The sequence below is a fragment of the Pyxicephalus adspersus genome, chromosome 6 (assembly GCF_032062135.1).
Source record: "Pyxicephalus adspersus chromosome 6, UCB_Pads_2.0, whole genome shotgun sequence".
NCBI classification, from domain to species: Eukaryota; Metazoa; Chordata; class Amphibia; order Anura; family Pyxicephalidae; genus Pyxicephalus; species Pyxicephalus adspersus.
The window spans coordinates 103642246-103668656 of NC_092863.1; the positions used below are offsets into that span (position 1 = coordinate 103642246).

At 41.0% G+C, this 26411-nt stretch overlaps 1 protein-coding gene across 1 annotated transcript; it reads right to left on the minus strand.

Annotated features, from left to right (window-relative positions):
* Positions 1 to 105: 105 nt before the first annotated feature.
* Positions 106 to 6516, minus strand: LOC140332791 (proteinase-activated receptor 1-like). Its single transcript, XM_072413986.1, has 3 exons — positions 6435 to 6516; positions 1398 to 2150; positions 106 to 116 (listed from the first exon to the last, which is right to left on the minus strand). Exons 1-3 carry the CDS (start codon positions 6514 to 6516, stop codon positions 106 to 108), a joined length of 846 nt encoding a protein of 281 aa, XP_072270087.1.
* Positions 6517 to 26411: the final 19895 nt, after the last annotated feature.

Below are 26411 nucleotides of genomic sequence, written 5' to 3' on the forward strand. Positions count from 1 at the left end.
CCTAAGTGTAGTATTACTATAAATGTTTTGTTATAAATACTTATTTTTTAAGTGCTATTCAACTAATACAACAACACAATACAATATTCAAAGTTTTACAAAGTTTCAAATCACAACTACATAACAAGAATATCAATACAGGTATAACAACAGGATGTAGTCAGACATAGGAATGCTAATACAAATTTACAATCTAGATAAAGTATAGAAATGAGAGGTAAGGAAAATTTATGAGTATTGTCAGATGATGCAGGAGGAAGCTCTGCTGGAACAGAAAACTGTATATATTGTAACAGTGTTTGACTTCTCAGATGATGGAGGAAGCAGTGCTTGGTCAGTAATTTGAGACAGTGTGGAAGCAGTGCTGGGCCAGTTAACCCTGCATAATGCTGAGGATAAAACAGGGGTAGGATTTCTGTCCATGGGCTTTCACTTATGTCAAGTATATGGTAATACATAATCCTTGAAACAAGTCAAATGCAAGTCAAAAAGTGGTCAAAGACATGTTAGTAATTTCTGTATTATTTCAAACTGACACCAAATTGATGGCAGTGACATAAGTTCAAAGTCTATTGACTTGCTGTCACGCTTGGGTAGTCGGAGCCTCTAGGGGACGCTACGGCTTGTGCAGAAGTGGTATGAGCCCTGAGTATGGCCAAGGGGCAGAATCTAAGCAGCAGCCTGGTCTTCTCCAAAATATCTATAGTGGTGTGGATGTTGCCCTGCTGGCTGTTGCCAGGTTGCAGTCCTTAGGCACACTGGGAAGGGCAGGATCATGCAAGGTACCAAATCACTAGGCAGGAGAATATTCAAGAAGGGCCCGGGTCCAGGCAGGCAGCAAGCAAGAGAGGTCAGAAACAAGCCAGTGGTCCAGAACCAGGGATGCAGGAGATAGACACTGGTGACACGGGGGTCACCAAAGACACAGGGGAACACAGGAGATACAGGAAGCAACAGAAGGCACAGGTGACAAGGGAGGCATGGAGATCACCGAAGACACAGAGGAATACTGGAACAGCAAAAGGGAACAGGAAGGGAAGCAACAGAATAGGCAAAAAGTGGTAAACACAAGAGATGGACAGGGTAAGCACTGGATTAATCAATAGGTGTAGAGGAAATGCTCAGCAGAGCTAGGGGGCTTGGCACTAGTGGAGACACGTTGCACAAACGCAGAGTGCTGTGTCTGAGCCAGCTAAATAGCCAGGGGCAATTAAAAAGCTTCTTCCTAATTAACCAGTGGGAGGGGCAATACTGAATACTGAGTCCAGGCTCAGAATTGCACGCATGCACAGGAAAAAGGCGCCTGCACTTTAACAAGAAAGAGGTAAGTGTGACACATGCTATAAATGACAGAGGAAAGAAATTTATTAATGCATATATAACATATTTTTTTGCACCTAAATTATTAGCACAAAGCACCGTCACACAGAGGAACACGGCTTGAAACTTTTTAAATTTGCTTTCATTTGTGGGTGAGCTGAGACTTCGGGTAATCAAGCCATAGCAAAAAGTTGTAATAAACAAAGGGACAAAAAAGAAAATTGAGATAAAAGCAGTGAAATAATGGAAGTAAAAGTTTTCAGTATCTTCAATACTCAGTATATCGTAGCAAGTTGTGATGTTTAGTTTGTCAAGGTGATCGGTTAGATTACTTACAAGAAGCGGCACGGAGCCGGCGATGGAAAGCAACCAGATAAAGAGACAGGTCAGCCAGGCTCTGCTCACTGTCCGCCATAAAAGAGACCGGATGGGATAGACCACCGCCAGGAAACGGTCATTGCTGATACCAATCATGAGCAGGATGGAGCAATACATGTTGCAGTAGAATGCCGCAGTAACAAATCGGCACATTACTTCTCCCATGACCCAGTTGTTTCCTGAGAATCGGTAAAAAATATTAAAAGGCAGCATGCTGACAAAAAGAACATCGGCACCAGCCAGGTTCAGCATGAACACCAGCGAAGGTGTCCTCACTTGAATTTTGAATGCAAATATGATGATCGCTGTTACATTCAAAGGTAGGGATATGAGGAACACAACAATATAGACTGAAGGTATAAACCTCGTCAACCAAGGACTTTGGAGATAATCTACAAGTTCTTTCAAAGTCTCCAAGGAGGTCTCGTTGAATTTATCATCGTTTTCCCAAACTAAAAGATAAAAGACAAATGTTTACTTTATCAGCTGAATATAGAACCTTTAACTATTCTTATATAGTGAAGATGACAAATCAAGAATAATAATTAGGGTCTCCAAGGGCATTTATGTTTTTGAACCAACACTCTGGAACACATCAATATACATTTGAGACAATAATGTCCAGAATTTGGGTGGATTTTCAGAAATCCTTAATGTTCTCTGTCCTAGGTTTGACACACCAAGAATATGCACTCCCAATTTCACATGGACTTGAGCCATTTAGACCCTTGACTTGGAATATGAGCAGTCCGAGTTAAAATTAGGAGTTCAGATGCCCGTGCATAAGGCAAGTGTTAGCCACAGGGTCCCGTACTTGCACCTCAAATTGTTTTCACCTGTACCCCCGTTTCCAGAAGGGGATTCCCCCATCAGAGATCTCCCCGCGGCAGCCGAAGGGAGCCACAACAAGGAGGCTGAAGAGCCGCATGTGGCTCCGGAGCTGCAGGTTGCAGACCCCTGCACTAGGGAAATAAAAATACCCCAGATATTACCCCTATGGACATAGTTGTTCCAGAAAGGCATAAAAAACCCTAAAACAATTTGCTCCAACAGAGGAAAAAAAATAGTTGAAACTAAAACCATTATCATACAACCACTAATGCTGCCAGCTGTGCCACCAGCACCACAAATAATGCTACCTGCTTCACCAACACTACTGTGATTAGCATAGGCAGTTGCTGAACCAAGACTGTGAATACCAACTAACACTAACAATGCTCTTCTCCTTAGCTTTTCTATTCTCTGGAATGAATAAATGTTGTGTGTCACAACAGTATCACAAAGCTTCTCTACCTCATCAACTCAGTTTCCTCATCTGTTTCTTGTGATTCACACAGACTGTTTGTTTCCATTTCCTGAGAGAGAGGAGTCATCTCTTAAAATAGAAGAAAAAATTGAGAACCTGGCGCCCTCAAAGAAAGTGCTTATAGGAATTGTGGAAGAAACACAGGTTTCATGGGCTCTTGGGTAATGTATCAAATTCACTGGTTTTATCTCCCTGCTGTGACAGATGATAATTGAGCCAGACAATCCACATGGGGTGAAGCTTGCTGGGAGGAATATGCTTTCTGCTATTTTGTGAAAACATGTATGATGGGACCTCTGTCTAGTACAGGCAAAAAGATTACCCTGGTGGAAAAATGTGTGGACAGTAACTTCAGTATTCATAAATTAAAGGAAGGAACATACAAAATATTTGAGTTAAGTGCATGCAAGAAGAAAAAAGTGAATCAGAACCATTAAAAGGCTACACATTTGAAAGTATTCTCTATTGGTGATTTGTACCATTTTAGTTATTGTTTTTATTAAAAATCAATTACTTCCTAATTGATGAATCTTCACTGAGGCCTTATAGAAATAATAAGATTAAAAAAGGTTTGCATTACATTGTGAATAGGTGCTGGTCACAAATTGTTTTGTGAACATTGAGACTGGTAATTTGAATTAACAGTAATTTGTTAATGTAAGCTAAATTGAGCTCAGATATGCTGCACAGCAGTCCAGCATATGTAATATGGAATAAAAAATTGGAGGATTGATCGTGGATCATTTTTTGTGGAATAGGAGATCTTTATGTGTCTGCAAGGCAACAAGTGAATTTTTTAAGTAAAATCTGTTGAACTGGGTACAGACCTTTCTGGCCATAACCAGGAAATCTTACAAGCCAGGGTAGTGCTTTAGAAATCACTGCCAGATTCATTACATGTGCAAAACAGGAAACCCTTGGTGAATTTGCCCAGAATCAGCTCAGACAAATATTTCAAAAATTATTTTTTTCCTTTCAAAGAAGAATTCTTTGTTGAATTTAAATGTGCATTTGAGGCATTTGACTATTTTAGTAAGTTTCAGTTCCCTAGCACAGCCTTCTACCTATTTGCAAATATATAAATATGAATATATTACAAGAATTAAGTTATTCAAAAATTATACACATTTGTAAGTACAGTGATACCTGAGCTAACAAAGGTAATTCCAAAGTCACATTTGTTAGCCAAAATCTTTGTTAGTCAAAACGTGATTTCTATAGAAAATCATTAAATTTGTTCTGGATGCTGCCCATAATTTAAAGATAGGTTTTATAAAAATAGTAAAAAGCACAATATAAAAGGTCATAATTCACCAAAGGCTGAGATAAAGAGCTTCCCAATTGGAACAGTCTCAACATATTATTAGGCAGCATGGTGTCAGGTACTGTATAAAATCCTCACTGTGAGTTAATCACAGACAAAGCATAAAAAAAAAACAAAGAAAAAAAAAGACTTTATAGAGCCTAGATAGATATTCATTAACTTCTGTAGCAAGTTGTTCTTTGATAAGCAAAAAGAAACAGATGCAGAGTTTGTCTTGGTCATTAAAGAGTTTTTTTAGCTGGGTCTCTTAAACAGTGAAAAAAAATGTTAGCCGGAAAATTTGTTAGCAGGGCAATTTGTTAGCCGAGGTATCACTGTATTCTCTATTGCTTTATTATACCCTTTAATTTAATGTTTTAATAAATATCACTTTCCTTTTAATTGTTTAGGCTTCTCTGAAAAATAATACAAATACAAATGATTTAAGATAGGAACTTTAGAAGTGAGCAAACTAAGCTCAAATTTAGAGTTTGATATCAACGAGTGCGATATTTTCCAATAGTTTTCTCATAGGGGTATTTTTAAACTTTTTTTGCTTGTTGTCCTCCTGATAGTGTCTGATTAGCAGCAGCTGTTCCCACCTTGCTCTAGCTGCTCTGCTTGCGTTGGACTTAGGGACGTTGCCGAGCCATTTCTGCTAATTGATCAGTTGGTTGGCTGCCATACGTAGATACCTGCAATCACTTTTACCACTGGGATGCCAAGGATATGTCACTTGCACCTGCTTGTACAAGTGACCAAGACACAGCATGTCTTATTGAGCAACCTGGTCTAAATAATAAAATGACCTTCTTTGTACCAGTTCAAAATCCCCAGCGAGGTAATGCCCAGACTGACATCAATGTTGAGGTACACAAACTTACCGACTTTGTCTCCCTCTGTCGCAGAAACATAATCTTTGTATGTACCTGGTCCAACTCACATGGGCTATAAATACCACTGGTAATATTGCCACAAAAGCTGACCTGACCTGTAAAGATAAAATACCATTCAATGGCCAACCTTAGTGAAGTTCTTTTTAAATAAAATGGGGGAGAATTTTTTATTTAGGTATTGCAGCTGGCTTCGTTATTTTTTGCCAGTATTTAAATAGTCGAAATATTCTGCAGCGTTTCACAAAGTCCATAGTTATGTCACTAGCTGTCCCTCAAAGGAGCTCACAATGTCCCTACCATAGTCATATGTCATAATTACAGTCTAAGGTCAATTTTTTGGGGGAAGCCAAAAACCTAACTGCATGTTTTTGGAATGCAGCACACTCATGTACATGCATAAATGCCCTGGCATTGAAAAACTAAACTGACGCATACAGACCCATAGTCTGGTTTTCCAAGTGCAAGCATTTTTTTTTACTAGGGAAAGGCTTAGAAATAATAGGGCCCCGGGCATGTATGAGATAGGGTCCCAAATGCACTGCATTCCAGCTCCCTGCATCCCCTGCCATTCTGTCAATCGGAGCCCGGGTTATACCATACACCAATGCAACGTACAAACCTGAAGTGACCCCAACCAATCGCCAATGGGCATTGATTAGCGTTGGGCCCTAGAAGCAATCATGTCTCAGTGAAAGTTGGGGCCATAACAAGATATTGTTGGCCTCAATGCAAAATCGCAGTGCAATGGTTGGAAACTGGATTACCCAGGGGAAACCTACGCAAACACAGGGAGAACCTGTAAGCTCCATGCAGATAAAGTCCTGGCTGAGATTTGAACCTGAGACTTAGTGGTGCAAAGACAACTGTGCTAACCTCTGAGCCACCATGCCAGGCTTTACATTACTCCTGCAAGTTAAAGCAGTTCCTTTCAGATATCCTTAGCTGTTTTAATCAGACCTTAAAAACCTCATAATTTAAATTTATTCACAAAATGATAAAACAGTACAAAAATAGTAAAATAACACAATGATCAAATACATTAAAAAAACATCCTGGATGAGGGAAAAAAGAGTAGATTGTTTTTTTTTCTTAAACCAAAATTGAAAAGTTTAGTAGAAATTTAATTCCAAACTTCAAGTTCAAGTTTAAGCTCAAACCATCCCCTATTCTATTTATAATCTATGCAATACACCTAGAATCCCACTTTAAATTTATCAGTCTATAAGCTTACCTGATGTCCCATTGTTGCATTCCACACTCCATAACTTGATGACACTGAGGAAGAACAGAGGTGACAGAATGTTGCTCCCCATCTTGATGTAGACCTAAACACACAAGAGAAGCCTGCAAAGGTCCAAGGTGTAATAATCTGGAATGCTCTAGATTGGATTGTTTCTTTTCCATGGAAAAATAAATAAATATGTTCTCATTAGAATAATCAATTTGTTTTTTAGGTGTTATAACGTTAACCAGAGCTTTCCTGTTACAATAAAACATTCTTAAATATTTATGGTATAATAGCTTCAAATACACTGCACTTCAAATCACCAAAAAGTGAGATGTTAGTAATTTTATTCCATACGCTAAACAATGGTGTAACTTTTTTTGGGATATTGGAAGAAACCCACATAAACATAACATACAAACTCAATGCATTAGGTTGTCCTGGCTAAGATCCCAACCTAGGATTCTAGTGCTTCAGGAGTGCTAACCACCAGACCATCCCATAATAATAATAATAAGAAATTATACAATTAAAATAAAAAGAAACTCATTTTATGTTGGCTATGGCCATATGCAACCAAGTCCTCCAATCTACTGGAGGTGGTGGTAGCATGAAACACATTGGTAGCCTTTGCACTTCTTTTACGTCAAAAAGTAAAAGTTCTCATGGACACCATTAGAACACCAGACAAAGAGAGTGTTGAGCTATTCAAGATTTTGGCTAAGATATTTGCAGGGGTGGAACAATATCTCCTCGTGACAGGTGCATATGTGCCAGGAACAGAAAATATATGTTGATTAAGCAGGGTCTTTTCAGATCTTAGTGAGTGGTCACTAAACAGCCAGTACATCTCCCAATATTTCAAGAATGAGGCACTCCTTCAGTAGATTTGATGGCCTCCCCAAAAAATAGCAGAATACCTTGATTCTTTTTGAGCATAAAATGTTGGCAAGCAATAGCCAACCCCCTGGGTCTAAATGGTGCCCAATTATCTTTTTGGCATTCACAGAAGACTGAAACTTTTTCATTCTTTACATCTTAGTACCAGTTCTTGTGTGTCCTGCTGAAGATAAAGAGGTAATGGCTTCAACCCTCATCCTTCACATTGGCCAAGGTGGCCCTCTATCCATCTTCTTGACAGCCATCACTTCAGTTAGAAGCGTCTTTCAGCAAGGGAGCTTGTCCCTTTAGACAAGATGCTCCTTGTTGCTGACCGTTTCACCCAATTTTGTTTTTTTAAAAACTTTTTTTATTTGGGGTCCATTTATACATACACATATACATACATTTATACATACATAACTGAAACAAATTCAACCAATAGGGGGAATACAATACAAAGGGAAAAAGAAGGGGAACACTCACGATATCATATTTTAAGACAGAAAATTGTGTGGATCAACCAGAAATATTGATTATGTACCATGTCGAATATTTGAACAAATCAAGGATCGAACTTCTATCCGAGTCTACAAAGGCATAAGTCAAAAAAATTTTACCACTGCTGCAAAAAATTAGTTATAGAGTCATCTACTTGAATTTGAGCATCCAGCATCTCTCTATTAAACAAGACCTTCAGGGAAAAGATAACTTGTTCCAAACCAGGTGTTTGGGATTGTATTCAGTTGTGCATAATTACTCGTCTGGCAGCCAAAAGACAAATATTAATCCATGTCCGTATGGAGTGAGGTATATTGTCTGTGACTGTTCCATCCCAGGAGCCGAACAGCAACAAAGAAGGATTATTTGGAATGGTATGACCAGTTACATGGGATATTAACAAAAGTATTCGACACCAAAATGCAGTGATATTTGTACAAAACCATAAACGATGTGATAAAGATGCACTGGTACAATCTTCACCCACTTTTACTTTCAACTTGGGAGCCTCATGTTAGGAGATGCTGATCCGGCTAATCCCACGCTGTGCAACACTACAGTATAAAAAACCCTGTTTATTCTTTCCCGTGGTGTTGCTTGCAGCAGAAAGGAGAATGGGCTTAGTTGTTTGCTTATGCTTAGCAGCTCGCAGCATCCCCTGATTTCTTCTAGCCGTGCAGCCTGAGATATGCTGTGCACAGAGGATATTAGGAGCAGATTAGTCCCTGGATTCATCCTACCCTGTCATTGGCTGCTAGGACTTTATAGCCCCTTTTGCTCACATTCACCAGTGCCTGTTGTAGCGTTAAGCTTGGATAACCTGATACTGGTGTGTTATTTCATGGGATTTACTTTTGCTGACTCTGCCTGTTTATGACCTTGCGATTGTATGCTGCCCACCTTGAGTCTGTGACCCCAACTCTGCCTCGTCTTTACCCTTGGATACCTTATCTGGTGGACTGTGTGTGACTTCTGGCTCTTTAAATTAGACTTGCTTCTGTTAGAACCTTGTACTACATTATCCCTGGGCTCCTGGTCCTCTGTCAGTCCTTCCCCAGACACCATCCTTTGTGCTTAGAAGTCCTGGGGGCAACCATGTGCTTCGAAGGCACAACTAGCATAGGCACACCCTGAGGCTATGTTGGGGCTTGATAAAGGCAAAACGTATGTTGTTAGTTTGGGAAACTGAGGGCTGATGAGCACTGGTGCTATTTCCTTTTTCACCTTGTTCCTGCAAGTGACACCGCTAGAAAAAACAGGGTGTGATACTGCGGGGGTGAACAGTACGGGGTTGCTGGCTAAGCATCTCCTAACAGCAGTATGCCTAAACCTTAAGGGGTATCCATTTGCCTGATAAAATTAAGGGGTAGTGGAAACCTTGTGGACATCAAAACAGTAGTTGGAAATATATTAACATTATTTTCATTCAGCATTACAACTTTGACATAGCCATGGGTTCTTCTGCAAATGTTGGGGCTTCCCTTATAGAGGCAGAACTTTTAAAAGATTAAAAAACTTTATGCAACATTTTTGTCATTTATGTGTGGAAAATCATCATTATACTTACCCAAAGTTTTCCTTTCCTCGCGTCTCCACTTACCAGCGCATTTTTCCTCCCCTTTCTGTAAGATTTGGGAGGTGGCCTTGGGGGTCCAGGGGTCAGAGATGGAACTTCCCTATCTGCTTGTGCATTGTCAGGGGGAGTACCCAGGAAAGGAAAACTACGGGAAAGTATGATGAAAAGTTTCTGTGAACTATTGTTTTACTAAGACGTTCTACATTACTATGTAAGCCACAAAACCAAAGATACACTTGAAAAAAAAATCTTATCATAAATTAGTAATTCTAAAAACAGGAGCTTTTGGTAGAATGCTACTTAATACAAAAAATGTGTTTGTGTTAGAGGATCTACCACATTTCTGGTAAATGTTTCAGGCAGAGACCACATCTGAGTAATCAGCCCATTCGGGTGATTGTCATTCCCAACCAACTGCTTGCAGCACATTTAATTGTCATCCCTGACCAATGCCTGACCATCTGCTCACAGATTACATGAGTCTTAATCATCCTTTGTGGGTTAGGGGATTGTAGGTGGGCACAGCTGGTAGAGAAGGTGAGTCAACCACCCACCCATTCAATGATGGATCTACTGCCTGCCAAGGCAGACATGGGACTCTAAGATCCTGGGGAAGTAGGTGATGGCTGCGTAGTTTTCTGAAAGCTGCAGGAGCAAGTGAATCTCAGATTCAGCTTTTATTTAGAGATCTACTGACACAAATATGATGAATTTTCTTTCTTCATTGACTCCAAAAAAAAGTGTTCTTCTTTACTGACACCAATGTCAAGGGCCTTGCTTGATTAACACTAAAACAGGAGGCAAATCTCCACTGATACCAGTGTGAAGGTTTGATTTTTTTTATTTTTTACTTGAGACCTTTACCAAGCACAAACATGTTTATGTTCACACAAAAATTGATTGTGTATGAATGGAACTATTTGCTGTGATATCACTTGGTTAGCAGTCACACTTGAGAGACAATTATTAAGTTTTATTAACTAAATTGGAAAAAAGGTTTAGCTGGAAATAGCTGCTATGGTTTCACTTGGTTAACAGTCACGCTGTTCCCAAGCACTTTCCCAAATTTGTGTTCTCCCAAGTACTTTTCCTCTAAGTTTTTTTCTGTGCCAATGTAAAGGGGATGTAAAACACAAACATGTTTACACTTAAAATTTTACTGTGTACACAGAAATTGACCGTGTATAACCGGACCTAATTGCTGTGATATCACTTGGTTAGTAGTCACACTGAAGAGGAAATTGGCAATTGTTATGAGCTACAAAAAAATAATGTAAATAAATAATGTAATGTAATGTAAATAAATGTAAATTTGTAGCTGGAAATACATGCTATGATTCTACTGTGATATCACTTGGTTAGTAGTCACACTGAAGAGGAAATTGGCAATTGTTATGAGCTACAAAAAATAATGTAAATAAATAATGCAATGTAATGTAAATAAATGTAAATATGTAGCTGGAAATACCTGCTATGATTCTACTTGGTTAACAGCCCCACTGTTCCTAAACACTTTGCCAAATGCACTTTTTTCACTCAAGTACTTTTCCTCTAAGTTTTTGTCTGTGCCAATGTAAAGGTGTTTTTTCATTTACCTTACACAAGCATGTTTACATTAAATTGACCCTGTATAACTTGAAATATTTGCTATGATATAACTTGGTTAGGAGTCACATTCAAGAGAAAATTGAAAAGTAAGGATGTTGCGCCACTGGTTACTGCTAGGTTGCGGTCCTTGGGCTTTCTGAATCAAGTCTGATCAGAACTACTGGACAACCACCAAACGGTAAAAACAATTAGTTGGAAAGAAAGAATAAATATTATTTTAAAGCAATGAGAGACTTGTACTAAAGTAAAGACAGGATATAGTAATTGTATGCAGAACACAAGCCTAAGAAGGCCATGAGCAAATATGGTTATTATTATTACTATTATTAATAAACAGTATTTTTATAGAGCCAACACATTACACAGCGTTGTACAATATATAAGAGTTGTAAATGACAGACAGATACGAGCAGTGACACAAGACGCGGAAAGGACCCTGCCCAGAAAAGCTTACAATCTAAGAGGTGGGGACCCATTGATACAAATATACAAAATCATATTCAATACTCATAAACAAGGTTTTTGCCCATTTGACTTTTTCTAATTATTGTATTTGAATAAGCACAGAATACTTTTTCAAACAACTGTCACCTTCAAGTCAAATGTAGGTCCGGGGACGACGTGTGCCGCCGGCTTTTAAGATGGCCGTGTTCTGAGAGAGCTCCGAGTGAGTCTGGGCGTTCGCGACTTTTTCGGCAGCAACTGTGACCCTCCGAGTGCCTTACTGGGGTTCTGGATCCATACTTACCCTGGCCAATATAACTAGATGGAAGAAGGGGAAGACGGAGCCTCAGAAACTTTCCTACTATTTCGGACCGCAGCGATCTCGTCAACAACAAGATGGTGACGGGACTCCTCTTCCGGCTACTTCACCTGCACAATCAGCTAGTGAATCCTCTCCACGGTATGTGCATAAGGGAAGGTTGGTGGGCAGTGTAGAAGAGTCCTTCCGTCATACTGCTTCACATGAACCACCATCTCTGTTTTCGCAGGATGAGGTATGTTATACTCTGGATCCCGCATCAGGTGAGATCGGGGCTACTGCCCTAACAACAGGCCCGATTGCGGAGATAGAATTGGAGCGATTTCAAGTGGGGGATACAGTGCTGTCCCCAGCGACCCTGAAAGAGATGCTACTGTCTTTGAGACATTCTATACAACAAGATTTAAACTCCATGTTAGGCAAATTTAATACATCACTCTTAGGTTTTGGAAAACGACTTCAACATGTAGAATCAAAAATGGGGAAATTTTCCCAGGCACATAATGATTTGATTGACGCCCATCAGGACCATACTTCTGAGATAAATTGGCTTATGTCCAAAGTAGCAGATCTCGAGGACCGCTCCCGGCGTAATAATATCAAGCTTAGGGGGATTCCAGAATGTGTGGTCCTGGGTGAACTGGGGACTTTTGTCAAGCATATGTGTCAGCCACAGATTTGGGACTTACAATCGATCGGGCCCATAGAATTCCTAAATGTAGGTCAGAAGGAGTTCAACTGGAAGAAATATTAATGAATGTCTTTAATACTCAGTATATCAGTGCAAGTTATGATGTTTAGTTGTTCAATGTGAACGGTTAGATAGCTTGCAAGAAGCGGCACAGAGCCGGCGATGGAAACCATCCAAATAAAGAAATAGGAGAGCCAGGGTCTGCTCACTGTGCTCCATAAAAGAGACCCCGTGGGATAGACCACCGCCAGGAAACGGTCAACGCTGACACCAGTCATGAGCAGGATGGAGCAGTACATGTTGCAGTAGAATGGCGCGGTAACAAAGCGGCACATTCCTTCTCCAATGACCCAGTTGTTTCCTAAGAATTGGTAAACGATATTAAAAGGCAGCATGCTGACAAAAACTATGTCGGCAACTGCCAGGTTCAGAATGAACACCCGTACAGGTGACCTCACTTGAATTTTAAATAGAAATATAATGATCGCTGTTATATTGAAAGGTAAGGATATGAAGAATACAACAATATAGAGTGAAGGTAAAAATCTGGTCAACCAAGGACTTCGGAGGTAACACAAGACTTCATCTGAATTCCCAAAGAAGGTCCCATTGGAGTTGTCATTTTCCCAATCTAAAAGATAAAAGACATATGTTTACTTAATCTACTGAATATGAAACTTTTATTTATACTGGAATGAAATTGTGAAATGGACAGACAATAATTAGGGTGTATTGGTTGTGGTCGTATTTGGTATGATATTATCAGGAAATGAAGCAAGGATCTCCCATCTCTGGGCCTGATTTATTAAAGTTCTCCAAGGCCGGAGAGAATACATCAGTGAAGCTGGGTAATCCAGCAAATGGAATGGATTTGGCCCAGGATTGAAAACATTTTCTAACAAATAATAAATGAATTTTAAGAAATACATTCCAAGTTTGCTGGATCACCCAGCTTTACTGATGAAAGTGTATCCTCTCCAGCCTTTGAGAGGTTTAATACATCAGGCCCTGTGGGTAGATATGAAGAAGAGATTTTCACTGAGCTGGTCAGTTTGTCAAGAGTTAGTCAAATCTTGGTAGGACTGAACTCCCCTGTTTTCCATTTCTAACACTTGGAATTTTAATGATGTTGTTAGCTTCAAAGGGCAAATTTATGGAATGTATAAACAGAGGTTGTAAGGCATAACAGGCATTTATGTTCTCGAACCAACACTATGGGACCCTGTACAAAGCCCTTAGTTTAAGGGTACACTTATGTATGCAGCTTATGGTATATTGTTTCCCCTCTTTTAGTACAGACTATAAGTCATATTAATAGTGGAAAAAGTTTTGAAATTATTAATTGTGGTCTTTAACATTACAAAGAGAGACCCGGGACTGGAGTGTCCTGCGACTTTAGATATTATAAAAGGATGTTTTATTATATTGAAATGCCAAAATTTTGGTTGAGTTGATGGGGGGGTCCCGAGGTCAGCTTCATTAGGAGATTCCCACATTGGCTGTGCCCCTTTAGTATAAGTTCCCTTTAAGGCAGAAGGGGATAAAATGCTAGAACGTGCTAGATTATTCAAGACCCTGGTTCTCCCTTGGAAGAGATGGTAGGTCACCTTTATGTCTCCGGATGAACCCGACATTAACAAGGTGTGAGCCAATCATTGGCACCTTTATAGGGGGGGCCATTTCAAACAACATAAATGTATGGGAATAAGTGCAGGAAAGAGGAGCCCTCGCCATGGGGCACAGAGCAATATGGCCCTCGAGGCTTAGCCTAGGAATGCTGGGAGAAAAGAGCAAAGCACTAGAAGTATCCATACATCTAGTTTGAGAAAGGGTGAAAAAAATTTCCCTTACCATTCCCTGAAGATTCGTAATTATCCCAAGTGAATAATAAATTGGAAGGCCGGTAATCTGAAAAGATAAAAGCAAGAAAATTTTATACTTGCCTCCTCCTATGTCTAAACTTGATATTGATCTTAAAGCTAAACTCCAGGATAAGCAAATGTTGTGGAAATACAAGTACTCTTATATAAACCTTGGTGTGTTTTGGGTATCTGTTCAGTAATACAGTGTAAAACTTTGCTTCTGTACAAAGTTTTACACTGTATTATTTGGGAACTTCCTGTAATATAGACCGGTCACTACTGTTCGCTATCATTGGGCAGGATGGCTGGTCTTGTACCACCTTCTGATTCGCAGAGAGGTCGAGCTCTTTGCGATCAGGAGGATTTCCAGGGCTGCGTCATGCAGCTCTGGAAATGGTCTGTGATCCCCGGGCACTCGAGGGTAATTACCTCTAGTGCCCCAGGGATTGCACACTCTTTTTAATGAATGCAGCCACAGCTGCAATCATTGAGAAGATGCCCAGCACAGGAGAACCTCCTGCCATTGTAATATAAGTATCACTTACAAATTATACATTTGTATCTGTAAGAAATGTATCATTTGTAAGAGATACTTATATTACAATGTCAGGAGGTTCTCCTTTGCCAGGCATCCAAGTGTGGGATCCCTGGGGCACTAAAGGGTAATTAACCTCTAGTGCCCTGGGATCACAAACCGGGAGATTCCCAGAGCTGTAATCTTCTTGTTTTAATTTCCTCTTCTGATGGTTTTTCTAAATCGTTTTGCCGAAATTTCACAGAACCAGTGGAAGTTTGAGGAAGTTTTTGCGAGAATGCCAGAGGCACCTCTACGTCCTGAATGTGATTTGGTATTAATCTCCATTGACCAGAGCTCCATGTGGAAATGGATGAAGCAGCAGAAAAAGCCAAAAAGTGAATTTGCTGCCAAGGAGCATGCTAATAGGGAGAATATCTAAGAGATAAGCTCATTACTGTGCTGCTTCTGCATTATCATCCATTGAGAAGCTGGAGGAGGGCCCATGACGCCCTGGGTTGAATAATATTTGATCTCATTTACCTTGAATTCTGAGGACATCAACAAGTAATAAAGGAATCAAGTTGAAACTATAAATGAAAACTTTTTTTTTTTAATTGTCAGGTAATATAATTACTTTTTTTCTTGCTTTTGTTAGCACACTTCAAAGATATTGCCAACCCACAGAGCCAAAGAAGAATTAGTCTACCAGGACCCCTATGTCTGACCAGAATCAACGGGCATTACACAATTTGCAAAGTACACACATCTGTGAGTGACCCGGCCACCTTCACACAGCCCAACCTGGGGACCTTAATCTAACCGAAACACCAAGTCCCTCCAATTGATGTTCTTTCCACATTCCAATGGGGCTTCTCTCATGTTTCCAACAGTCATAAAGGCAAATTGTAGGATGGTCCTGTAAGGCCCTGGTCAGCACCAGTACTCACCAGGTACCAATCCCCCAATCTAACACTGCAGTCTTCACCTATAGCAAGCCCCCACTTAGCTTCGGGAGACTGGTTGGCACAAGGGATGGCATCTGGGGATGGGATGATCTGTGCTGGAATGTGTTTCATGGTATTTACTGTTGCTGACCTTGCCTATTCCTGACCTATCGATTGTACGAAGTCTGGACCGACCTTTTTCCAGTGACCTCTGACTCTCCTTTTGGTACTCCCACTGTACCTCGTCTAGTGGACTGATGGCCCATGTATGACCTTGGCTTTGTTCTCTGGACTTGCCTTGTAGAACTTTGTCATCCCTTTGTCAACCCATGTGTTGGGTGGTCTCCTATGTGGAGATGCCATTTGCAGAAACAAGTTGACAGCAGGTAGATGCAGACCATATATAAGGCAAACATTGAAGCTCAAAGTGGAAGGACCCATAAGTTGTAAAGCTTTTGCTATGAATACTTGGTGATATTGAATGAAAACAAGTTAGAAAAGGAGACCATTTAAGAAGATGGGCAATATGGGTCATACTATTGAGAACTGTGAATGATAATTGAAAACAATACCAACTGAGATACATTATAAAAGCTTCTGTCCTCGCCTGCTTTCACCCTTTGTGTGGGGCCGCATGTGCTACAAACCACAGACGTGACTTTCTTTTTTCCTGAAGAAGCAGATTTTTCCGTGAAACGTGTCTCTTCAACAGGGTGTACCCCTCTGATTGAGTAACCCGGACAGGAATTTTCTTGTAGTGTTTGCTGCACATTTTTGTATGTTATTGTTTTTAATGGTAATAATAAAGTTTTGCTTTTTGATATTTAATTAAAACTTGCACTTATTGGCCTTAAAATTCCCAGTTTTGGAGGGAACACCTCAGACGGTGGAAACAATAATGGTGGAAACAATGGTAGATGGTGGAAACAATAATGAAGCGTACGGATTGGCAAAGGTTGCCTCATACAACTTAATACTACACTGCACCACCATTGCTTTTCTGTCTCTAGTACAGTTTGTAAATTTAGTGCGATATAAAGGCAAAAATTATCATTCAGAATATAGGAAACTATTAGAATATTATTTTTATTTTATTATTAAAAAAACATAAAAATTGCAAAAAAATCTCCAAATTTTTCTGTGGACCATTGCTGTTTTAGGGGGTGTTAGAAGAGGGGCATGATGGAACATATTTGGTGGTCTTGCCCAAAATCCCAAACTTTCTGGTCAGAAGTATTGAAGCTTATTTCTAAAATAGTACAAAGTGAGGTAGAGAGGACGCCGGAGGGGGCCTTATTTAGCAAAATTGAACAACCTCTTTCTTCACAAGCTAAGCAACTAAATCAAGGGTATTTTACTTTCTGCATAGATTTCAACTAGCGAAAGCGTGGAAGAAAGCTAAAATTTCCTTGAACTGGATCATGGTTAACCACAGGCTAACCAGCACTATTAATAACAAGTTAGACAAGTTTGAGCAAATTTGGGACTTGGTGGAATATAACTTAAGTAAGAATATAACTTATCTTACTGATTGAAGACATAATTCCAATTACAAATGTATTAGAGTAACCCCCCCCCCCCCCCCCCCCCCCCCCCACATACAACAACATGGCGAAATTTAAAAGTGTGAAAGTCTCTCCCCTCCCCCCCCCCCCCATTTATCCCAGTTCAGATCCATTTTTACAAGGCTGGTAAAGACAGCTGACACAAACCCCGGCTTAAACTAAGGCTATAGAGCTCACAGGTGATCATATATAGGATGAGGAGTCCCCTATATGGGGGAATTATTTACAGGTAGTCCCCAGGTTAAGGACATCTGACATACGGACTCCTCCTAGATACCAACTGGGCTTCCCTGCTCTCTGCTGTGCAGGATGGAGGCTTGATGGTGGCGGTTTGCATGACTTGCAGAAGAAATCTTTTACTAAACATAGCTGAGGTTGTGGGTGATCTTAGGGAGGTGAGCTCTTTCTGCAGCCTATTGTAACTCTTTATTGACCAAGACTAACTCTGCAGTTGTCTTTTTTGCATATCAAAGGACAGCTTTCTCCAGAAGCAGCTTTCTCCATGAATGTCTAGGCTCCATGAATTTGGAGTGACGATTTTATACAGTAATTTACACCATTCTGCCTACTAATATGTTGAGACAAACATCTGTCCTAATTGCATTTAATAAAATAATGTACCTGTTCCGACTTACATACAAATTCAACTTAAGAACAAACCTACAGTCCCTATCTCGTGTGTAAACCGGGGACTACCTGTATAATTTATTCCGTACTTATGTCTTGTTTCACCCTGTTTTGTTATCAATGTTTGTGTCAATGTCCAGATCGGGCGTTATTGTAAATGTAAAATTTACTTGTCAAAAATCTAATAAAAAAATTGAAATAAAATAAAAAAGGAATAACCTGTTTTTTCCCTTTAAATAAAGAGTGCTTAAGCAGGTCTATGAGCAAAATTCACAGAAAGAAAATTCATAATTGGTTTTACCCAAGATCCTATTCATTATAAAATGCATAATATATACCTAGAATCCCCCTTTCAGGTAAATCAGATTTAAATCAGAATTTATTTGCTTACCTGATGCCCCATTGTCACAGTCCACACTCCATAATCTGATAAGAAAGAATAGAGGTGACAGGACGATGGTCCCCATCTAGACTTGGACACAAGTAAAGCCTGCACAGGTTTAATCTGTAATAAGCCCACTTTCTCTATTACTGTGAATATCAGCCAGTCCCAGGTTGAGGATTGAGTGAATATTTATGGTAATTCTGAAAATCTCTCGGGGGTGCTTTCCCCAACCAAAATATTAATATCAACAGGAAACTGGATAAGAAAAAAGTTTGCATCCTTAAAGGTAAACTGCATCTTTCCCTTTACTCATTCTGCACACCATGAGCTTTTTATAAAGTGCATTAGAATCTGCAACAAATCAGATGGAGCCTTCCTCATTTCCTACCCAGCGATATTTAGCTCCTCCACCATCACTTGTCCCTGGCCCACCACTTGGATGGATTTATTTACTATTAATAAACAGTACTTACAAGTAGTTCCCAGGTTACATACAAGAGAGCGACTGTAGGTTTGTTCTTAAGTTGAATTTGTATGTAAGTTGAAACAAGTACATTATTTTAATAAATACAATTAGGACAGATGTTTGTCTCAACATATTAGGCAGTATGGTATCAGTTACAGTATAAAATACTCACTGTGAGTTAATCACAAACGAAAAAACTTTGTGGCGCCTAGACATTCATTAACTTATGGAGCAAGCTGTGCTTTGATATGCAAAAAGAAACAACTGCAGAGTTTTTCTTGGTCATTAAAGAGTTACAGAGCTTGCAGAAGAGTTCAGTCCCAGCTGTGTTTAGCAAAAGTTTTCTTCTGCAAGTCATGCCGCCCCCCTCCAAGCCTTCGTCCTGCACACAAGGGAGCAGGGAACCCCTGTTCTAGGACTCATCGGTATGTTGGATGTCCTTAACCCGGGGACTACCTGTACATAGTGCCAACATATTACTCAGCAGTGTACGATAAATAAGGGCTGCAGTCCAATCATGTGCAGAGATGGAGAGACCATGCAACCCAGGGCCCAGAGACTAACCTAGACTTGGGCAAGTGAAGGGAGAGAAGGAACAAGCACTAAATGTCAGGAATACCAACAAATGACTTGGAGAAGGACTCCCTGTATGGACATTCAATGGATATGAAAGGATTGTCCTTGGAAATGATCTTCCACGCTAGGTCTTGGTTCTGGCAGATTTTCCCCCCTAACCATCCCACGGCATCCCGCACCTGTCACACTCGGTGCCTGTCTTCTTCCTGATTTCCGAAACCACCTGCCATGACCTTCTGCCTGATCACTGATGCCCGCTTGTCTGCCTCCTGCCCTGACCTTCTGCCCAGTTACTGGCATTGCCTTGTCTGCTATCTGTTTGGACCTACCACCTAGGTACTGACGACCCCTTGGCTGCCACCTGCCCTAAACTTCTGCTTGATCATTGATGCCCCTTTGTCTGCCTCCTCCCCGGACCCTCTGCCCAGTTGCTGATGACACCTTGTCTGCCACCTGCCCCAAACTTCTGCCTGACCAATGATGCCCCCTTGTCTGCCTCCTGCCCTGACCTTCTGCCCAGTTACTGGCATCTCCTTGTCTGCCATCTGTTTGTACCTACCACCTAGGTACTGACGACCCCTTGTCTGCCACCTGCCCTAAACTTCTGCTTGATCACCGATGCCACCTTGTATGCTGCCTGCCCGGACCTTCCACCTGAATACTAATGCCACCTTGCCTGACGTGTGTTCCCTGACCAAGACTCCTCCACTGGCTGTCTCTACCCAGAATCCCACCACCGCTGGACTGCTTGCCTGAGGGATGACCCTGGGGGGCCACGACCTGGTGGCACCTTACTAACCCATTACATCTTGTGGGATTCTAGGGCAAAATCCAGCTGCCCCTTTGATTCCACACCGTGGGAGATCCAGCAATAGCTACCAGTAGGAGGATCATAACATGATCTTTTGTGATCATTTCCAGTGATAGGAAACTGAACAAGCACTGTACACACAGCACTGTTATGCTCAATGGAGAGGGGAGGAGGGAGGATAAACTAGTGGCACCCCATTGTGCGCTTCTCCGTCAGAGTGAATACGTCATTCCAAATTGGATGCTTATCATAAGTTGCCATTATGATAGGGGAACCGCTGAGCACATGCCAGTTTTGAGCATGACAGTTCTTCTCGGGCAACTATTATCTGATGTGTGTATGTAACTTAACCCTTCATAAAGACAAACTAGGCAGCACCATGCACACAAAACGAAGCAGCCACCCCAAGAAAAACAAGAACTCACACCCTACAGTGACTGGAAGCATCCGCAAAAGTTACAAAGCAGTGCAGACCAGAATAAATACTTGATAAAATATCATACATGGGGACTCCACCAATGGGATATCCCTAGATGGTCTGCCATGGCTTTATAACAGCCTGCAGGGGGGATCCATGCAGCCATCCTAGTGGAAAGGGGTTAGAAAGTGAACATGGGGCAGTGGGTCCAGTGAAACCTATTGAAATGCCGTGTATTCTGGAGGTAGAGACTACCCACATGTGCTGCCATGGAGCGGTGAGGAAAAAAGAGATTTACCATTGTATAGGACTGTGCACCTGTTAGATACCTGTCCCTGGTAACGATCTTTCCCCAAAATTTCCAGTAACATTAGAATTAATGAAATTTTACAACACATTGCTGTTCAGTTCTATGAAGAGAGGAGTGAGAAGGATGAGTAAGGGGCACCCCGCTGTGTCCTCCTCCACAGGGCAGGTCATGCCCACCTGCTCTTTCATTGATCAGTCAAGACAGATTGATGAACGACTTTAGGGGAATCACTGTACACACAAGAGATTCACACAATCATTTGTCTTGGCCAACAAACATCTAACATGTGTACATTACCTAGGAATGGCACATGTGGAATAAACTTCCAAAGGAGTTCCATAATCCTAGATGGTGTAAAAGGGTTTTTTGTCTTCTTCTGCATCATGTGCAGGCTTAGGGTGCAGAGGATGAAATTTTAAGTATACTTATTTATCCCTTGGTTCAACTCAATAGATCTGTGATTTCTTAAATCTGACTAATCCACCATGGCTTCTCCTGTCATGGATACTTATTTTAATAAATACAGCAGGGGTACAGATCCTAAAACCTGGGAACCTCTCATAATGGGCACAGCCAGTTCACTAATTCTTCAGGATATGTGAAAATGTATATTCACTGCTCCTTTAGTAACTCAACCCCAGTAAATTTACTCTCAATTAATGCAATTAAAAATGTTCATGATTTCGAAAACATCTCAAGCTGATCTCAATATGCAAGCTGGGTGAAATTGGAAGGAGCTGCAAATTTCTAGTCAAATGCACCTGTCAGTGAATTGTGTATGATTTCAAAAACATCTCAAGCTGATCTGATATGCAAGCTGTGTGAAATTGGAAGGAAGCTGCAAATTTCTCTAAGGTGGGTAGCAGCAATGAACCCCTGTTCCTGCAAGTGTCATTGCTAAGGGTTGCAATTAGAAAACAAGACTTCATAATTACATTGTCCATACTATGGTCCCATAGGACACCAATGGTCCCATGTGACACCATCTGGCTACAAATTTCTCCATTCTTTCAAAGTGACAAGCAGGCACACAGTACTAACCAATTGTGATATGCCTTAGATTTATTGCAGGAGTATTAGGGTTGAAGCTGACCCCCCCCCCCCCCCCAGACCTCCACCAGGTCCTAAGCTCCTGCCTAATGTTGCCTTATGAATGATGTGGCTTTGCAAAGGGGGGTCAGAGTTAAAAAAAGTTTTAGCTAAAGATACATTTTATGTCCAGTTAGTATCTGCAGTGTATGGGAATGAGGTGTACCAGTGCCATCCAGTGGCCATGGATAAATACTACATCATTAACTGAGCAATGGTTACAGAATGAAAGTTTATTAACGACTTTAACACTTAAAAAAAATAGAAACAGTAATAAAATGAGATTCCAATATGCATTACAAATGCACGGATTCAAAAAACAGATGTTGCAGAACTGGGTAAATTGAAGATGACACAGTTTTTTGTGCAACCAATGAGCATTAAAAAAACCCTGCAAGAGCTTGCTTTGGGCTAGGGAAAGAAAGGGAGCCAGGTACAAAAGGGAGCCAGGAGTTTAAGGCAGTCAGGTATTAAAGGGAGCCAGGTGTTAAAGGTATTAAGGTACAAAAGGGAGCCAGGTGTTTAAGGCAGTCAGGTATTAAAGGGAGCCAGGTGTTTAAGGCAGTCAGGTATTAAAGGGAGCCAGGTGTTAAAGTTATTAAGGTACAAAAGGAAGCCAGGTGTTGAAAGTATCCAGGTACAAAAGGGAGCCAGGTACAAAACATCAATATACAAAAGAAAGCTAGTTGTAGAAGTCAGCCAGGTACAAATGTCAGGTGCAGGTGGTGGCATTGGGTACATTTTGTTTTCTTGCCAGGCACACCTGTTATGTGCAAATATTCTTTTTTATTGAATTTTATTTTTGACCCACTCATTATGTGGGGTCCCCTGGAATTTTTAAAACCCATCTGCCCCCAAAGGTGGCTAGTGCCAATTTTGGGGGAAAGGGTCTCCCATTGTTCCCCCACAATGTAGCTGGTTGGGTGGGAGGCTTATTTGGAACTTGGAAGCCCCCTGCCACCTGTACCCTGGCTGCTATTTCTACCTGGCTCATTTTAACATGAGCCTACCTTTAACACCTGGCTGTCTTTTGTACCTGGCTCCTTTGTTCTTGTTAACATCTTTGCTGCCCTTTGTATTATAAATGCCTACCCAAGGGTTTATGAGCTACTGAATACAAGTCTGTGGAGATGTTTAGATGGCAAAAATGAGCATAGAAGCTAAATGGAGCTTCTAAACATGCCCCGTTCATTTTGATTTTACCTATTTTTGCAAAGCTTTTGCCAGCATCTAAAAGCTTTAAAATCCTTACAAAAGTCTGAACAGAGGGGCTGATTTATTAAAGCTCTTCAAGATTGGAAAAGATAGACTATCATGGGAAAATCTGGGTGATCCAGCAAACCTTTGCTAATATCATTTCCTATTATTTGGTAAAAGTCTCTGTCCTGTCTATATGGGCTCCAGTGATGACATTTCTCAGAGTGGGTTTCCTGATGGATGGGAACACTTCTTAAGGTGTGTGATTGTCATCACTGACTAGCTGTGGCATCTGGAGAAACCAAGATGGCCGAAGGCTTTAAGGGGTAAATTGCAGGATGTCCCTGCACTTGGGGGTCCAGCGTTGAGTTTGACTAACCACCAGTGGACCATGCAGGTCTGTTGTAAGGGTAGGTTCAGGTTCTGGTGATCCCATGTGGCTCTTGGTGGTTGGCACCTTGACCCTCGGTCACTGGCACTGCCCGCAGCATCTGCAGACTATTCATTTCCTGGAGGGCTGCTGTGGGTAGATGCTCCCTGTAGGGTCTCCCTCCAGGAACCAGTTCCCTGGAGGAAGCATTACCCGTACCACAATCGATATAAGATGTGTTGCTATCACACAAATGCCTACACAGTCATATCTTAAATGCCTATCCAAGTCTCCTCCATTGACCACCAGTGAAAGGGATTCTCCTCTACTGATCACTAAAGTAAGGGGGCTCTTCTAAGCTACACCACCAATGTATGGGGCTCTTCTCCACCAACCCCCAATGTAAAGGGGCCTTTCTCCACTACACCACAATGTAAAGGGACATTTCTCTAAAAACCACCAATGTAAGGAACTCTTCTCCACTACACCGCCAATAAAAAGGACATTTCTCTATTGATCACCAATTACAAGGATTTTTTTTCCATTAGTCACCAACATAAAGGGGCTTTTCTACTACAAAACCAATATAATTGGGTATTTCTCCATGGGCAAAAATGTAAAGAGCCCTTCTGCCCTACAACACCAATGAAAGGTTGCAAATCTGCATGGTCCACCAATGTAGGGGCTCTTCTCCACTACACCAATGTAATGGGTCATTCCTTCACTGGCCGGCAATGTAAGAGGACTCCTCTCTATTGTCCAATATTGTAAGGGGACCCATATCCACTGAACACCAATATAAAAGGGGCACTTCTCTACTAGTCTAACCACCAATGTAAGGTGGTATTTCCTCACTGACCCCTAATAAAAATAAGATTCTTGTTCACTACACCTACAATATGAAGGGATTTTTCTCTATTGACTACCAATGTAAAGAGCTCTTCCCCACTACACCACCATTATTAAGGGGCATTTTTCCACCAACCACCAATTGAAAGGGTTTTTTTTATTAATTAACATAAAGGGGCTTCTCCACTAATAAGGGGCTCTTCTCCAATACACCACAATTTAAAGGGACATTTCTCTAAAAACCATCAATGTAAGGAACTCTTCTCCACTACACCACCAATATCAAAGGACATTTCTGTATTGATTAACAATTACAAGGATTTTTTTTCCATTAGTCACCTACATAAAGGGGTTATTCCACGACAAAACCAATATAAATGGGTATTTCTCCATGGGCAAGAAGAGCCCTTCTCAAACCCATATCCACTGAACACCAATATAAAGGGGCACTTCTCTACTAGTCCACCAAAAAATGGTCTTTTTACACTTTGTTCAACTGTTTCCACCATTGTAAAGGGGTATTTCTTCACCAGTCTCCACTTCACCCCGAATGCAAGGGGGCAGTTGTCCACTGAAGGCCAATGGAAGGAGGCAGTTGTCTGCTAACCAACAGACAATGGTGGTATTTCCTCACTTAATAAAATAGATCCTTCTCCATGGGCAAGCAATGTAAAGGGGCCTTTTCCACTACAACACCAATGTAATGGGGCAAATATGTACTGACTGCCAATGTAAGAGCCCCTTCTCCAATATTCTACCAAAGTAAGGGGCATTTCTTCACCGGCTAGCAATGTAAGGGGACGTCTCTACATTGATCAACAATGTAAAGGGACTCTTATCCACTAATCCACCAACAAAACTACTGGCTAGCAGTGTAAGGGGACGCCTTATCCACTAATCCACCAATAAAACTACCGGCTTGCAATGTAAGGGGACGTCTCTACATTGATCAACAATGTAAGGGGACTCTTATCCACTAATCCACCAACAAAACTACTGGCTAGCAGTGTAAGGGGACGTCTTATCCACTAATCCACCAATAAAACTACCGGCTAGCAATGTAAGGGGACGTCTCTACATTGATCAACAATGTAAGGGGAGTCTTATCCACTAATCCACCAATAAAACTACTTCACCAATTCAAAGGTGTATATCTTAATCTGTCTTCTAACCACCAGTGTAAGGTGGTATTAATTCACTTACCCCTAATGAAAGTAGGTTATTCTCCACTACACCAACAAAAAAGGTGCTCTTCCCTGCTATTCCACAAATGTAAGGGGATATTTTGTCCACTGATCACCAATGTAAGAGTTCCTTCTCTACTACACTACCAATGTAGTGGGGTATTTTTCAATTGACCATGAATGATAGTGGGCTTTTCTTCACTACATCATTATTGTAAAGGGTCTCCTAACAATATACCGCTACACTACTCCACCACTGTAAAGGGGCATTTCCCACTGACCTATTTCTCTACTACACCACCAGAGTAAAGGGGTACTTATCCAATGACAGGAGCGGCTTTTTCCCACAGAATCTAACAGGACAATTCTCCACTGTCCACAAACATAAGAAGGGGTTCTCCGCTGACCAACAATGTAAGGTCTCATCTCCACTAGACCACAAAGATAAAGGGGCATTTGTCCACCAACCACCAATGAGAGGATTGTTTTCCGCTGACCATTGAAGTAAAGGGGCTCCTATTTACTATAACACCAATGTAAAGGAGTATTTCACCATGGACAGTCAATGTAAAGGGCCTTTCTCTGCTACATAACGGACCCTTATCCACTGAACACCAATGTAAAGGGGCACTTCTCTACTAGTCCACCAAAAAAATGGTCGTTTTTAATTTTGTTCAACTGTTTCCAACATTGTAAAGGGGTATTTCTTCATCAGTCTCCACTTCACCCCAAATGCAAGGGGGCAGTTGTCCACTGAAGACCAATGGAAGGAGGCACTTGTCTGCTAACCACCAG

Bases quoted from the DNA above. Each gene is read 5' to 3' on its own strand.
- LOC140332791 (XM_072413986.1), bottom strand. From the start codon at position 6,516: ATGGGGAGCAACATTCTGTCACCTCTGTTCTTCCTCAGTGTCATCAAG. The intron at 2,151-6,434 runs GTAAGCTTATAG...TTTATCTTTTAG, and splicing joins ATGCAACAATGGGACATCAG to TTTGGGAAAACGATGATAAA.